The sequence below is a fragment of the Calypte anna genome, chromosome 1 (assembly GCF_003957555.1).
Source record: "Calypte anna isolate BGI_N300 chromosome 1, bCalAnn1_v1.p, whole genome shotgun sequence".
Lineage (NCBI taxonomy): Eukaryota > Metazoa > Chordata > Aves > Apodiformes > Trochilidae > Calypte > Calypte anna.
In genome coordinates, this window is record NC_044244.1 from 193,787,495 (window position 1) to 193,800,396 (window position 12,902).

A 12,902-nucleotide genomic window follows, 5' to 3' on the forward strand; every position below is an offset into this window, starting at 1 on the left:
ATCCAGTTTCTTTGACAAAGGAGTTCTCGTTTGAGTTCACATCATGTCACTTATATCCTCTAAGTGCTTAATCCTGCATAAGGGATAAAGTGTCACTATGCTGTTGTTATGTTCCCTTTGCTAGGTTCAGCCAGGGAATTTATTCACATTCAGGCTTAGGTTCCATTTTGATGCTGGAAACAGATATGGGCAAAATCAGGACTGGTTTTTGGCTTGTTTTTGTTGGTTTTTTGTTGGTTATTGATTTGTTGGTTTTGATTGTTTGTTTGTTTGGTTGTTGTTTTGTTTTGTTTTAAAAAATATGGGAACAATGTTCTTTAGAAACAAGCCTGACACAATCTGTTTCCAGGTGTCTCTGGTTAGTTCTTTATGCTCCTGCTGTTCTCCTCAAGAAGTACAATAGAGTTGAGCATATATAGGTCAAAATGTGATTCATCAAAGTACATGCCAGGGAGGCCAGATAATGTAAAATGCCACTATTGTGTGCAAATGTCAAAACCAGGCTTTTTCACATATAGGCCCTTAGCATCTTGCCTTTTGCCTATATTATACAGATTACAGCCAACACTCTGGTACTGGAATTTGGGTTATATCATAACTTTTTTCCAGATTCTGTCTTCTTATCACAGAGAGACTTTTATTTGGAATATTCATTCTGAGAAAAACTTGCATTTTTAAACTTCTACATTACAAAATATTGATCTAAAAAGGAAAACAATCAAATTGGTAATGAAAAAGTGCTCAAATACAAAACTGAAACTTAAGCAAAGCAGTGGCAGATTTTCACTGGCAATCCATGAAGAAGTTTTGGAGTTCACAGTAACACAGATGCAGGAGTTTAACAAGGTTGCAGCTTTTGCCTGGACTTCCATGTGTCACTGGCAATAAATAATGTGAAATGAATGTCAACTTATTTTATACATGCACATGGGTGTGTGTGCTTATATGTGTGTATATGCATATATATAGAGAAGTGAACATTCTTGAAAGCTATATATGTATATGTGTAGCATCTTATACATATAAATATATGGTCCATCATTCTAATTCCATGCACAACTGCACTATAACCATTGTGGTTTATAAGATCACACTTCATATATGCATGACTCACTGGCTTCATTCATGTTTCCATATGTATGTAGAAACATAGCAAAGCAGACATTCCTAGAGACATTGCAGGACAACCTCATTGAGATGGACATTCTCACCTCCTCCCGACATGACGGTGCTTACAATGATGGGTATGTGACACTTATGTGGTCTTCCTGTTTACTGTACAGTCGTTATGATCCTTGCATGAAAGCATTTTGTCATATCATGGTGTTTAAGGGCAAAAACATTGCTGGCCTCTTCCAATATGGCTTGAAAAAATGAGGTTCTGGAGCTCGAAGCACTGTGTGCTGTACATATTGATGGTGGCCTCATCATTATGGTAGCAATCCACAGCATATTATTTATTTTTAATTTTTTTCCCATTGTTTTGAAAGTAATTTCTTTCGACAGAAGTACCTACAGCAGTTTTGAGTCCCATATAAACTAAGATGAATGTAATTTTCATAAAAGTCTTAACCATTTTTGTGCTGGCAGCCTGATACTTCATTGTTAAGCTGCTCTTTTCCACATACCTTATCTTACAAATGTCTACCAGTGGTGCATGTAAGCTAAGCCTTTGATTTTGAGTTAACCACCCATTCTGGCATTTTTACCTAACTTTTGATCATTTAACTTTGAAGTTATAACAGATATTTAACTTAATGCCAAAACTGTTGACCTCATGTGAGCAGTTTTCATTTGGTAGCCACCATAAAGTGAAGACCCAATTGGTGTACTTGGAACACTGCAGGTACCTCTTTGCTCAGAACAGAAATCTGTGTCTAAATAAATACTTTCCAGAACACAGGGTAGTGTCTGACTCATTGCAAAAATGAATGTTTTGATGTAGAGCATTAGTAGAAATGATTAATCTTTCTCTAATGCTCAGCAGTCATGCTTAAAGTACCAATAAAGCCATGACTGTAATACTACAAACACCTGTTTTGGAGATTTATGTGCTACTTCATGATGCATGAATTAGTGGCTTTTCTGCATGGTGATGTTTCTGCATGTAACATTTCTCCCTGTGACTGTACAAGTGACTTCAAGAGGAAAACAGAGTCACGTCTTTCATCTGATATAATCCATTGGCTGACTGACTCCCCTGGGCCCATGCTGATTGCATTTATGCTGGCTGCAAACCTGTCCCCATAAACCATGGCAGGAGGTGCATAGTGCACTAGGGCTGTTGTTCAGTCCTCACAAGCTGCATTTTTGTTTGAAATCAGCATGGTGATAAAACGAGTCAGATCCATTCCCTGGGTTCCATTCCCAGAATTCGAATGCTTTGTACTTCACGGTGTCCCACCAAAATTAGGTTTTTCATTCAGGATTCCTGTGGAGAGAACTTCCATCAGGACATTTCATTTCAGGAACTCATGGACTACAGTGGGTTCTTTTTGTGCTGACTTTCATGAGTCTCACACAAGGTCCTCATAGGCTGGCTCTCAGGCTGCATTTGTAGTTATGGACAGAATGTGGTGCCTCCCAGTATGTCACTGGACAGGAAACGCTGTTGCCTTTGACAGTAATTCACACTTTTTAAAGGTAGGCATCAAATATGGTGCTCTGGACTGCTTTCTGGAAGCAGGTGCCTCTCCCCACTAGCAATACACGACTTGAATTCCGGCCCTTGATGCTTTTAAGCCACACCATTGCCCAATGCTTAAATTTGCTGGGTGGGGACAGTGTAAATATTCCCCTCTGTGACAATTTGGGTGCTATGGAATGGCTTAAGCTCTCCTTCCCCATCTCCATTCACCAGTGCCATACAAAAAAAGCTCTCATGCAGTGATCAACGAATTGGTAAATGCCCTCCCCTCTTTAATCTGAGCCACACTCCTCTTCAGTCTCTATAGGGCTCTGTGGGAGCTCTGGTGCTGCCCGTGCCACCAGTCTGTCATAGCTGTGCTCGGGGTATTCATCTTGCTCTAAAGCCAGCTCTTCCACAGAGGGGACTCCCCCCCTTGAAGAGTTCTCTGTGGCACTGTTGGCACTGTGATATTTTTTTGTTTTATTCTGTTTTGTTTTCCTTTAGTCTGTGTGACTTGCCTTTGATATTTACTATTCTCTTTCGTGCATGCCATCCATATCCGTAGCCAGCATTGTGTGGAGCTGCTTTCCTCGTCCCAGCAGCAGTCATCATCCTCCCACCCCACATCTCCTATGGCTTCAATCTGTGTGAGGTGTCACTTGCTGTTGGTCTTTCTCCCCTCAGGCACTTCCTGTTCAAACCTGGAGGCACTTCTCCCCTTTTTTGTACAACGTCGCCGGGATATCCCTTGACGTCCAGCACTGTGTACTCACCTCCCCCTAGGCCCCTTCCCAGAAGTACCTTCTCTAGGCCTGCCTTTAACCTGAAGAAACCTTACAAGTACTGTAACTGGAAATGTGCTGCCCTGAGTGCCATTGTCATCTCGGTCACGCTGGTGATCCTGCTGGCGTATTTCATAGGTAAGCTCATTTCTGTTGTTGTTTTTTTTTTTTCTGCTTTTCGTTCATTTAGTACAAACCCACCCGTAATCCTAATGTTTGGGAACCAGAGGGTCAAGATCATGGTATGGAGTAATGGGGAAGAAGGCCTCTGTTGACTTAGTTGATGTTGCAGTGATGTGGTTGGGAGCCTAACACATCACAGAGCCAGAGGAACTTATTAAGACATGAGTCGTGTGTTGCACTCCCTTCAATGACATAGACTGTTTATTTTCTGCAGAGAAAAGTTTACCTGGAGTGAAACAAACCCACCATGTTTTTCCAAAGCAGACCATTAAAGCAGGCAGTGAGGTTCATGTCCCAGGCACAGTCACATCCAGGTCCATGGGAATACTTTGCTATTGACTTTGATGGGAGCAGGGTTAGAAAGAAGATCCTGATACTAAAAAATGTGGGTTTTTTTATTCTGTCTTTTAGTGGCACATCCTAGCAATTTAACCAATGATATTGAAGTTTTTCAAGTAACCTGGAAGACAGGAAAGACTGAGTTTAGATTGTGGTCCAACAAAGCCTTCTTTGAGCAGGGGAGTTAGGAAAATGTGCTATTGGGTAGAACAACAGGATTTTTTTTGAGTTGTGTGTGATCTGAATTTATTTGGTTTATAAGAGTTGTCATTATTCATTGTAAGAAAGTGTACTCACTGTTTGTTGCAAAAGTAATTGACACATTAGACTTGCAAATTGTATTTTTCAGCCTGTAAAGTTGGGCCGTTCCCATTAATTTTTCTTTAGTTAGATTTGATATTTGTGTTACAAATGTCTTACAAAGGTTCATCCCTATACTTATTTTAAATTGTCAGTGGTGCAAACTCTAGCTGTCAGTCACTTGCAGATATGATCATGGGTAAAAAAGCCCATTTCTTGTGGCACAAATGAGTCTTTTTGATTTCTCTGTAACTTCCTATACACTAATGATCCATAAAAGGTTGTGGTTAGAATTACAAGTCTTCGCCTAGATTGAAAGTTTTTTGCTTTCATTTCACATGAGTATAATTAGCACTGCCACAAAGGATTGCTTTTACTGTGTTCCTTTTATGTATATGTTTCTAATGACTGATACTTTTCCACTTCTGCCTTGCATCATACTCTGGTCACTTTTATGCCTCCTGTAAGAGAAGCAGGAATGATTAATTAGCCAACATTAAATCAGCAACAGTTTGATGAAATATGCAGCCAATTTTCATCATTTAGTACGTACATTTGGGCTCGCCTTTCTCATTTGTCTGGTATTCTCCTAATGCCCTGAACATGGTTCCTTTGGACATTATCTCACTGAGTCAGAGGAATATCATTATATCTCAGAATAGTGGCATGTGCTAATTCTGATGAAAGAGGTCTGTGATAGATTGAGAAGAGTTTGGTTTGCTACTTAGTATTCTCCAACTAGAAAACCTTTTTTCTGCATTCTGGAGAGTTGCAGCTCCGTTTGTAATTAGTTAATGTGGTTAAAAGGTAGATCCATTGAGTTTTCTCTCATCCTTTTTTCCCCATTCACAGGAATTCTGTTGCCTTTGCCAGGCTCCATGGTTGGTTGGCAAGGTGCCAGAAATGGTGATCAGGTTGAACTGCAGTAATTATGGGTCATAATTACTAATTTCTAAAGGAACTATCAATTATTAAAAATCAGATTCAATGGCTCAGTTCAGCATAAACATATTTAGCAAAGATTGTCTCTACCAGACCCAGTGGTCTAATCAACAAGAAAAAAAGACAGATATTTAATTAGATTTTGATGAAAAATTGTGTTTAATTTCAAGTATAATCAATTATTAATTACTGTAACGAGTGACTCTGGCGGGGTTTACTAATTAACTCATTTAAAAATTATGAATAACCTTTTCATTTATAATTATTTTCTACATCCTGTCAAATTGCAGATGAGAATTGTATCACCTAACCCAAAAGAAAAAAATGAATCAAGGAGTCAAAATGTTTGTACTTTAACTAAGTTAAACTGAGATCTTCTGCTTTCTGATAAAACGTCACAGTTCTTAACAGGAACTTGTTCATTGTTCAAAGTAGCTTATTCTATTTGTGAACAAATTTCTGGTTTTCCTCCAATTTTTGTTTCCCATTCCTCATTTGAGAAGTATCTTATCCTTTTCAATGCCATGGAGGCTACTTGAGTGGTCAGGTATAACAATAATGAGTAAGAAGGTCAAATCTAAATAACACTGCATAAGTGTTGGGAACTTGGCTACTTTTCCATCTGCTCTTGCTAGTTAAAAAAAACATAGAAAGGATCTTTTTAATGACCATTTTCATCCTCCAAAGCAAACTGAGGTCATTGGAAAGACTCCCATTTAACTGCGTAGACTTTGGAACAGGTCCCATGGCAGTGGCTTAGCATTTGCTCTATTTTTTTTTTATTTTCTTTTTTGTAACACCAATCAGTTAATGGAAATACTTCAGAGTAATGTCTAGAGCTTCAAGATGATCTTCACAGCATCAAGCACACCTCACTGGTCTCTATAGATATTAAAAACTATCTATTGCAGTCCTTACCTGCTGGTACAAGTGTGTGGAGCTAGAGATGTCAGGAGATCCATTAAAGACTCTGCTACTGGCAATATTTTTTGTGGGAAAGGTGCTCAGACACAAGGGTGAGGTGCTCAGACACATGCATCTGAGGCAGGCAGCACTGCATGGAAACAACAAGGCATTGGGTTACTTCAGGAGTTCTTTGCTGAAGCCAGCTCATTTTTTGTTCATCCAAGGTACTCACTAAATCATTTGTTTAAGGCCGAGAGGGCAAGTTTCCATTATTTTATTAAAGTCTTTGTGGTATTTAGTGCTTTGAGGTTCATTTGTCTTGCTGGGATTTTTCAAAGAAGAAATGAGAAGGCATAAATAGAAGTCCATGGAAGCTGAAAGGCTGGTATCATCTGTCAACACCATGATCACACTGAAGGTTTTACAGGGCTGAGTCACTGGTCTGGAGAGATAATGACAAACAAAATATACCAGGGTGTATTAAGCACCAGAAGCTGGTTATCATTTGAATTAACCAGCTTTTGATTGACTTGTTGCCACTTTTTCAAATATTCAGAGGCTCACTAAGGCAGGGGCAACAATGCACATCAAAGTTTTGCACACACACAGCTTATGCAAATCTTATGAGCTCCACAGAAGCTTGTCTTGTGTGGTGAGAACACCAAAGAGAAAAGCAGTGACAGATCAGGGCTGTAACATTAAAATGGCAGGAACAGCCCTGCTGGAACCACTGCAATGAAACTCTTTAAGTAGTTTGGAACTGACCTGCAAATTTACTGTTCCAGGAGGTTGTGAAGAGACACCACTTTAAAACTAAATCCCTCATTTTAGGACTGTCCATTCAGTTGAAAGCTAAACAAGGAAAATTTTCGTGGCTTTTGCTGGGCTGTGATGAGTTCTCTATGCTATGGAGCTTTGCCTTGGAGGGCTAATTTATAGCAAGATTCTTATGGCAGAGATAATACCAGGAGGTATATTGCTATCCAAATATTTTGCCATCTGAGTTTCTGTACCTGGTAAATACCAGGCCTGCTAGCATGGCATTGTGAAGCATTTCTGACATTGCTGCACTGTCTGGAAGGAAGAATTGGGGATTTAAAACCAGAAAAGACCTGTTTGATTGTAGCTATCTCCATGCCCAGCAACTTCTTGGCTAGGTACATGTAACAGTTTCTAAATGAATTTAGTAGAGAATAGTTTCTTTCTTCTGAAAGTATCCTCTGCCTGATGCAGATTCCAGGCTAGATGGAAGTACAATTTGATGTAGTTAGGCACTTGCAATTTTCCTACACTTAAGCATGTGCTGTGGTTGCATTGCATGAACAGAAAGAAAGATGGGCATTTGATTTAGATTAAAGTTAGGGCTGGAAAACATATTATGAAGCTAAAACAGTCATTCATGTGACTGGAGAGAGCTCTCAGCTTTTTAGCTCTGTGTTCATTTCAGATGCAGCTTCACTTAAAGAACGGTGTTGCTTGCTACAGGCAAAATGCTTTGACAGTAAAACTGGGCTAGGATTATGGTGTTTTTATAAGGTGTCTTTCTTTTTACTGTCTAAAAATAACCCTGAAAGCTAAATTTAGGTCAGTTTGCCCACTATTCTTTGATGCTGTGTAATAAACTCAGTTTAAAAGCAGGTCTCCAAAACTCTTAGCTATCTTAACTAGTTAGCTATGGATGTGTAGTACACCAGTTACCATGGTGTTTACATGCCACTTTAAATCAGAGGGAAAAGTTGCTAATAATTATTAATCTGGGGCTATGACTACTGATCCTACATTTATACTATGATATTCAAGTTAAAACCTAAACCAATTTATTATCCTGCCAACAACTTTCTTACATTTCCTGCTTCAATATTTCTTTTCTGATCCCAGATTAAGTTCTATTTTGCTACTGTTGCCATTTGTTCTTTGGATTTACAAGAATCTTTCAATATTTTCTATTTCCAGCTTATCTTAGATAAAATGCAGAAATAGTAGCTAAACAATCTGTTCTATCAAAACCTTTATGTTATGAAGTCAATCTGTCACCTATAGAGGAGCTTCCAGGTCCTTTCTTGGTTCTTTCACAACTTCCCAAAATTACTGCACACAGTTCACTTGAGAACTTTGGATCTCATTTACTTCATTTTACCCTTAATCCAAACCTGAGAGATCCAGTCTGGAAGGTCTTATAGCATTATCGGTAATATATTTTATTATTTATATTTCATTTTATAGTTTAAATGACATCTAGCTCATCCTTTCAAACCCAGTGACATTTGGGAAATGTGGACCTTATTCTTCTCTTCCTCATGTTCCTCTTAAACTGGAGAAAATCCATTTTCTCTAGCACTTGTTCAAATGACCTGACTAAAGAACATTAAAAAAGAGAGACATTGAGCCTTCAATCTAGTTTTGAGTGATCTTATCTTTTTTTTGTTGTTGAGCTCCAAATTTTGTTCCTGTGAATTATCTAAGGAAAGAGAAGACATGAAAATAGTCTCAGCCCCATGAATGCCATGAACATGAGCTTCTGGTTGATTGTGGATGATTTCAAATGAGGTGCAGGAATCTTTTTGCATCATCTGTTTCATGGCAGAGAGAAGGAAAGGTCACAGGGTTTTCTTTGCATGGGCCTCAGTCATACTCACTCTTGCTTAGGAACAAGTGAGGGGTCTGTGTAGTTTACAGGGGTTGGTGGAGTAAATCTGAGCTCAGGGAAGCACCTGCAGGAATCTGGTGAACTAAATTTTCCCTGGTCAGATCCACAGAATATTAAGGAACCACTCAAATGTTTCAGCTCCAGTCACTTTACTGACATTCCCCTTTCTTCCTCTCCATGTGCATGCACACATTGTTCTGATAGATCCTTGATGTGCAGCTCAGTGTAGCTACATTGTCTGCTTTTCACCCAATTTGTCCCAAAAAAAGGGCTTTTTGTTTTTAGTGCTGTACCCCTACACAAACTGTAATCATCAGAGAGATGTGTTAGACCCAAAATTAATTTCCCCCTGTTTTGTTGCTTTTCATTGCATGTTGCATGATGGTCTGAAGAATAACTCAGATCTTATTTTCCATTCCCTGCAAAATCAGGAAGAACTGTTTATGTTAGTAGATATTTGTGGGTTTTGTTTGGTTTTGTTTTTTTTTTACTTTGGATACCAACTTTACAGTTCAGAGAAAAGTAAAACACAGTGATTTAACCACAGCTTTAAAATGAAGGTGATAAAGGTGCACAAGCCCACTCTAAAGCTATTCTCATGAAGATCAATTCACTTCTGTGGGTGTTAAAAACCTCACTATAGAAACTTCATTAAAGAATATTCACTGTCTTGACCTAAATAAGATCTGTATCTGACATTAAAGGTGTTGGGACAGGAAAAATATACAATTTTGTATGCACTATTGAAAGAGAAACAGTGCCAAAAATGTTGCTGGAAAAGGATAATAGAAGATAACATAAACCAAATAATTTTGTTTCAGTTGTCCAGCAGGGAAAAACTGAGAAGTAGTAAAATTTAGGTATTCCATGTTTTGAAATTCAGCAGCAAAACTTCTACTTTATAAAGTGGTAAACACTTATTCAGAGTCTATACTGATAAAAAGCCTTATCAAGTACTGCCTCTGTTTTGGAAATAATTCTCTTTATTAGAAAATTCCTGTAATTTTAATTTAAATTGTTTTCTTAACAGTGCTGAAAGCCATAAACATTATCATATTACAAAGGCTGACCTCTTAGCAGATTAAAGGTTGTTAAACTACAGCTACCTACTCAAGCATTTATGCATAGCTCAGTAAAATACCTCCTTCAGTTCATTTTTTCCCAATTCACATGTGTCAGGAGCTCATTAGTTTATTTTGGCTATGAAAATCACATTAGGATTTTGTTACACAGCACCTTTTTGTGCTTAGTCCTGCTGCTATTTTCAGGCTGTGCTTTTGAGGAGCCAATGTCCCATTTCACCCAGGGAACTTGTGGCTGCCCCTTCCTGGAAGTGTTGAAGGACAGATTGGATTGCAGCAACCCGGTCTCATGGGAGATGTCCCTGCCCATGGCAGGAGTTGGAAGTAGGTGATTTTTAAAGCCCCTTCCAATCCAAACCATTCTGTGAGTCTAGGATTCACTGACACAACTTTTAATCCATTATCCTAAGTTTATAGGCTGGCCTTTGAAATGTTCTGTTTGAAGAACATCTTGTTTGACTCTTTCAGATTTTCCAGCTTTTCTACTTATCTGTTCTGACCTCACCGTTGTATTTGTAACTTGAATATTCTTTGAGTCATCCACATGTTTAGTCATTCATGACTTTTGTATTTACATATGTAACATTGATGTCAGTGTTGGATATTTTCAGGCTGACAATCAGGTGTTGAATTTCACAAGAAATTTTAACATTTAATGATTATTCACTGGTGATGATGATTTTAGGAAGAGCTTGTTTCTTTTATTGAAAGTCATCCTGAATTAAATCAAATGTCTCACTAAACTGTGATCCTGTCAAAAAAAAATGAAGAGCTGTTTGATTCTTAGGATCTATTTTTCAGAAAAGCAATATGGTTGCCTGAGCTGCCACACATTAATTTTCTTTATTCTTCATCAGTTGAATTCTGTGTTGTGTTTTCCATTATTTTGTCTGTAATAGCTGTCAGGTTACTTCATCTGAGTGACTTGCATCCTCTTCCCTTCTTAAATATTTGCACAGCATTAACCCTGTTCTAATCTCTTGGTAGCTGGTTCAGTATTAATCAGTAGTCAAATTCCTCTTCTGCTTGCTCATTTCATTTGCTGGGTACAAGTTAAATGAGCCTGAAGATTTAAAAATGTTTCTCCTAGAGTAGATGCAGTTTAATATAATTCTTGGTTATGAACATTCTGGAAAAAAAACTTATGTCTTGTGAAATAATTGCATTATCCCAGGTATTTTCAAAAACAAGAACAAAAATTCTTACTGAATACTCTCTTATAACATTATGAACAATTTTCCTGTCTCCATCAAGTAAATACCTATATTGTTGCTCAGTTTGCTATGTTTCAATATGGTTTCAAAATTTCAGTTTAAAAATGTTCTGTTTTTCTTTGTTTTTTTTCAAGCCAAGTATTTTTTTCTTCATGTCCTCAGCATCCTTTATCAACTCTCTACACTCTCTTAGATTTATATAGATTACTCTCTCTTTCCCTATTGTTCTGGGGGTTTGTGTATTACTCTTTTTTATTTCTGCTTATTGTTTTATTTTGACACTGAATTAAGAGCTCTTTTTGTCAAAGTCTGATCTTCTCTCATCATTGTGGGATGTCAGGAAGAATGACTTCCAGTTACAACCAGACCACCAGTATGCCTGATTCTTTAACCAGTAGAAAGCAGGTTGAGGCTGTATATCTGATCTTGGAGCTTGCAACAATGCACCCGAAAACCACAGGCACATAGCATCACAGTTAGCCCTTTTAGGTGACTGATCCTTTCCTAAATTTAAGAATCTTTGATACACAAAGGGATGAATTTAATTCTATGTATTTCTTACTAAATGGTAAGATACGGGCTGTCAGCTTTTACAAGGTTTTACCAGTTGCTTTCAGTGAGTTTATATAGTTGCTATAAGCCCCCAGAAAAGAAAATAAAAGCATGATGACACCAGAAGTGCTGGCCCTGCCTTTATGAGTGGCACAGATGTGCTGCTATGGTCTTCATCTCATGGCTCAGATTGACCTTTGCACACAGACACTGCAAAGGAATTGGTTTTGCAGATCTCAGTATCTACTGGGATGACTTCTCCTCAACTCCATGTTTTTATTTCATACTAATTCGTGTGAAATAATATAAATTAATTGCAGTTAAGTGGAGACAGAAAGAAGTGCTTCCAGAAATGGGATCTCTTTCAGGGTTATTAAATACCATAATTTTTTCTGGGTAACTAGTTGTAAGGCTAAGCTCTGTTAGGGATGTCACTGACAGTGAAAAATATTCCTCAGTTCTAGTTTAACATTTGTCCCTATCTTTTTCTAACATAAATAAGGAGATGGTTTCAAAACCTGATTTACAGCAAGCTCATCCATATACAAATAGTTAGATAGCTAAGAGCTGCATTTAAGTTGAGTTTATTGCATAGCATAAAAAAATAATGGATAAACTGACCTAAATTTAGCTTTCTATTGGATATGTTCAGCAATGCATTCTCTAAGGTTTTTTACCTGTAGTTAAAGTTGAGCTTTGTGGTGGATTTACATCTTTATATTGTTACCTGAAGTGATGTTGATAATTATACTGCCCAGGTGACATGCCAGATGAACTGTAGAATAAATAATAAAAAGTCCAGTCCACTCTTTCTGTGACAAGATTTCAACAGTGCTGTTTATATTGAAACTTAAATCTCCAAAGGAACCAATTCCAGAGTTCCCTTTGAAACAGCCATAGATAGGTAGTTATAGGTTGTTATCTCTGTGTTTAAATGAAAAAAAGAATAAACTCTCCCACCATTACCAGCTTTTCCTATCTTCCACTTCATTTGATTTTATCATACCTTATTTTCCAAGCCTGCCCTTGTTGTAACCAGAAGTTTTTTCCTAGATGGGTGATGAGACCAGCATATGTTGGTTGTTTTCAGGTATGGTAGCCCATCCCACAGCAGCAGCATCACATTTTGCTTGCCTGGTACAACTGTAGCATCACTTCATTATGCAAAAGAGACTCTTTAAAAAGCAAAGCAGATCAAGGCAGTTAGCAGAGATGATGGGTATGCTTACACTAAGTATTTCAAAAGAAACTCTAATTGGACTCTATCTGTGGAGATGGATCTCACTTAATTATGGCAGGATTTATAATGAAATCAAGCATCAAAAT

At 37.9% G+C, this 12,902-nt stretch overlaps 1 protein-coding gene across 1 annotated transcript in view; it reads left to right on the forward strand.

Moving 5' to 3' along the window:
• The window catches only part of TENM4 (teneurin transmembrane protein 4), a 358,077-nt gene that overhangs the window by 154,788 nt on the left and 190,387 nt on the right, over nt 1–12,902 (forward strand). Inside the window, exons 5-6 of the mRNA XM_030461389.1 lie at nt 1,146–1,244; nt 3,314–3,549. Coding sequence (XP_030317249.1) covers nt 1,146–1,244; nt 3,314–3,549 — 335 coding nt within the window. The remainder of the gene's footprint in view (nt 1–1,145; nt 1,245–3,313; nt 3,550–12,902) is intronic.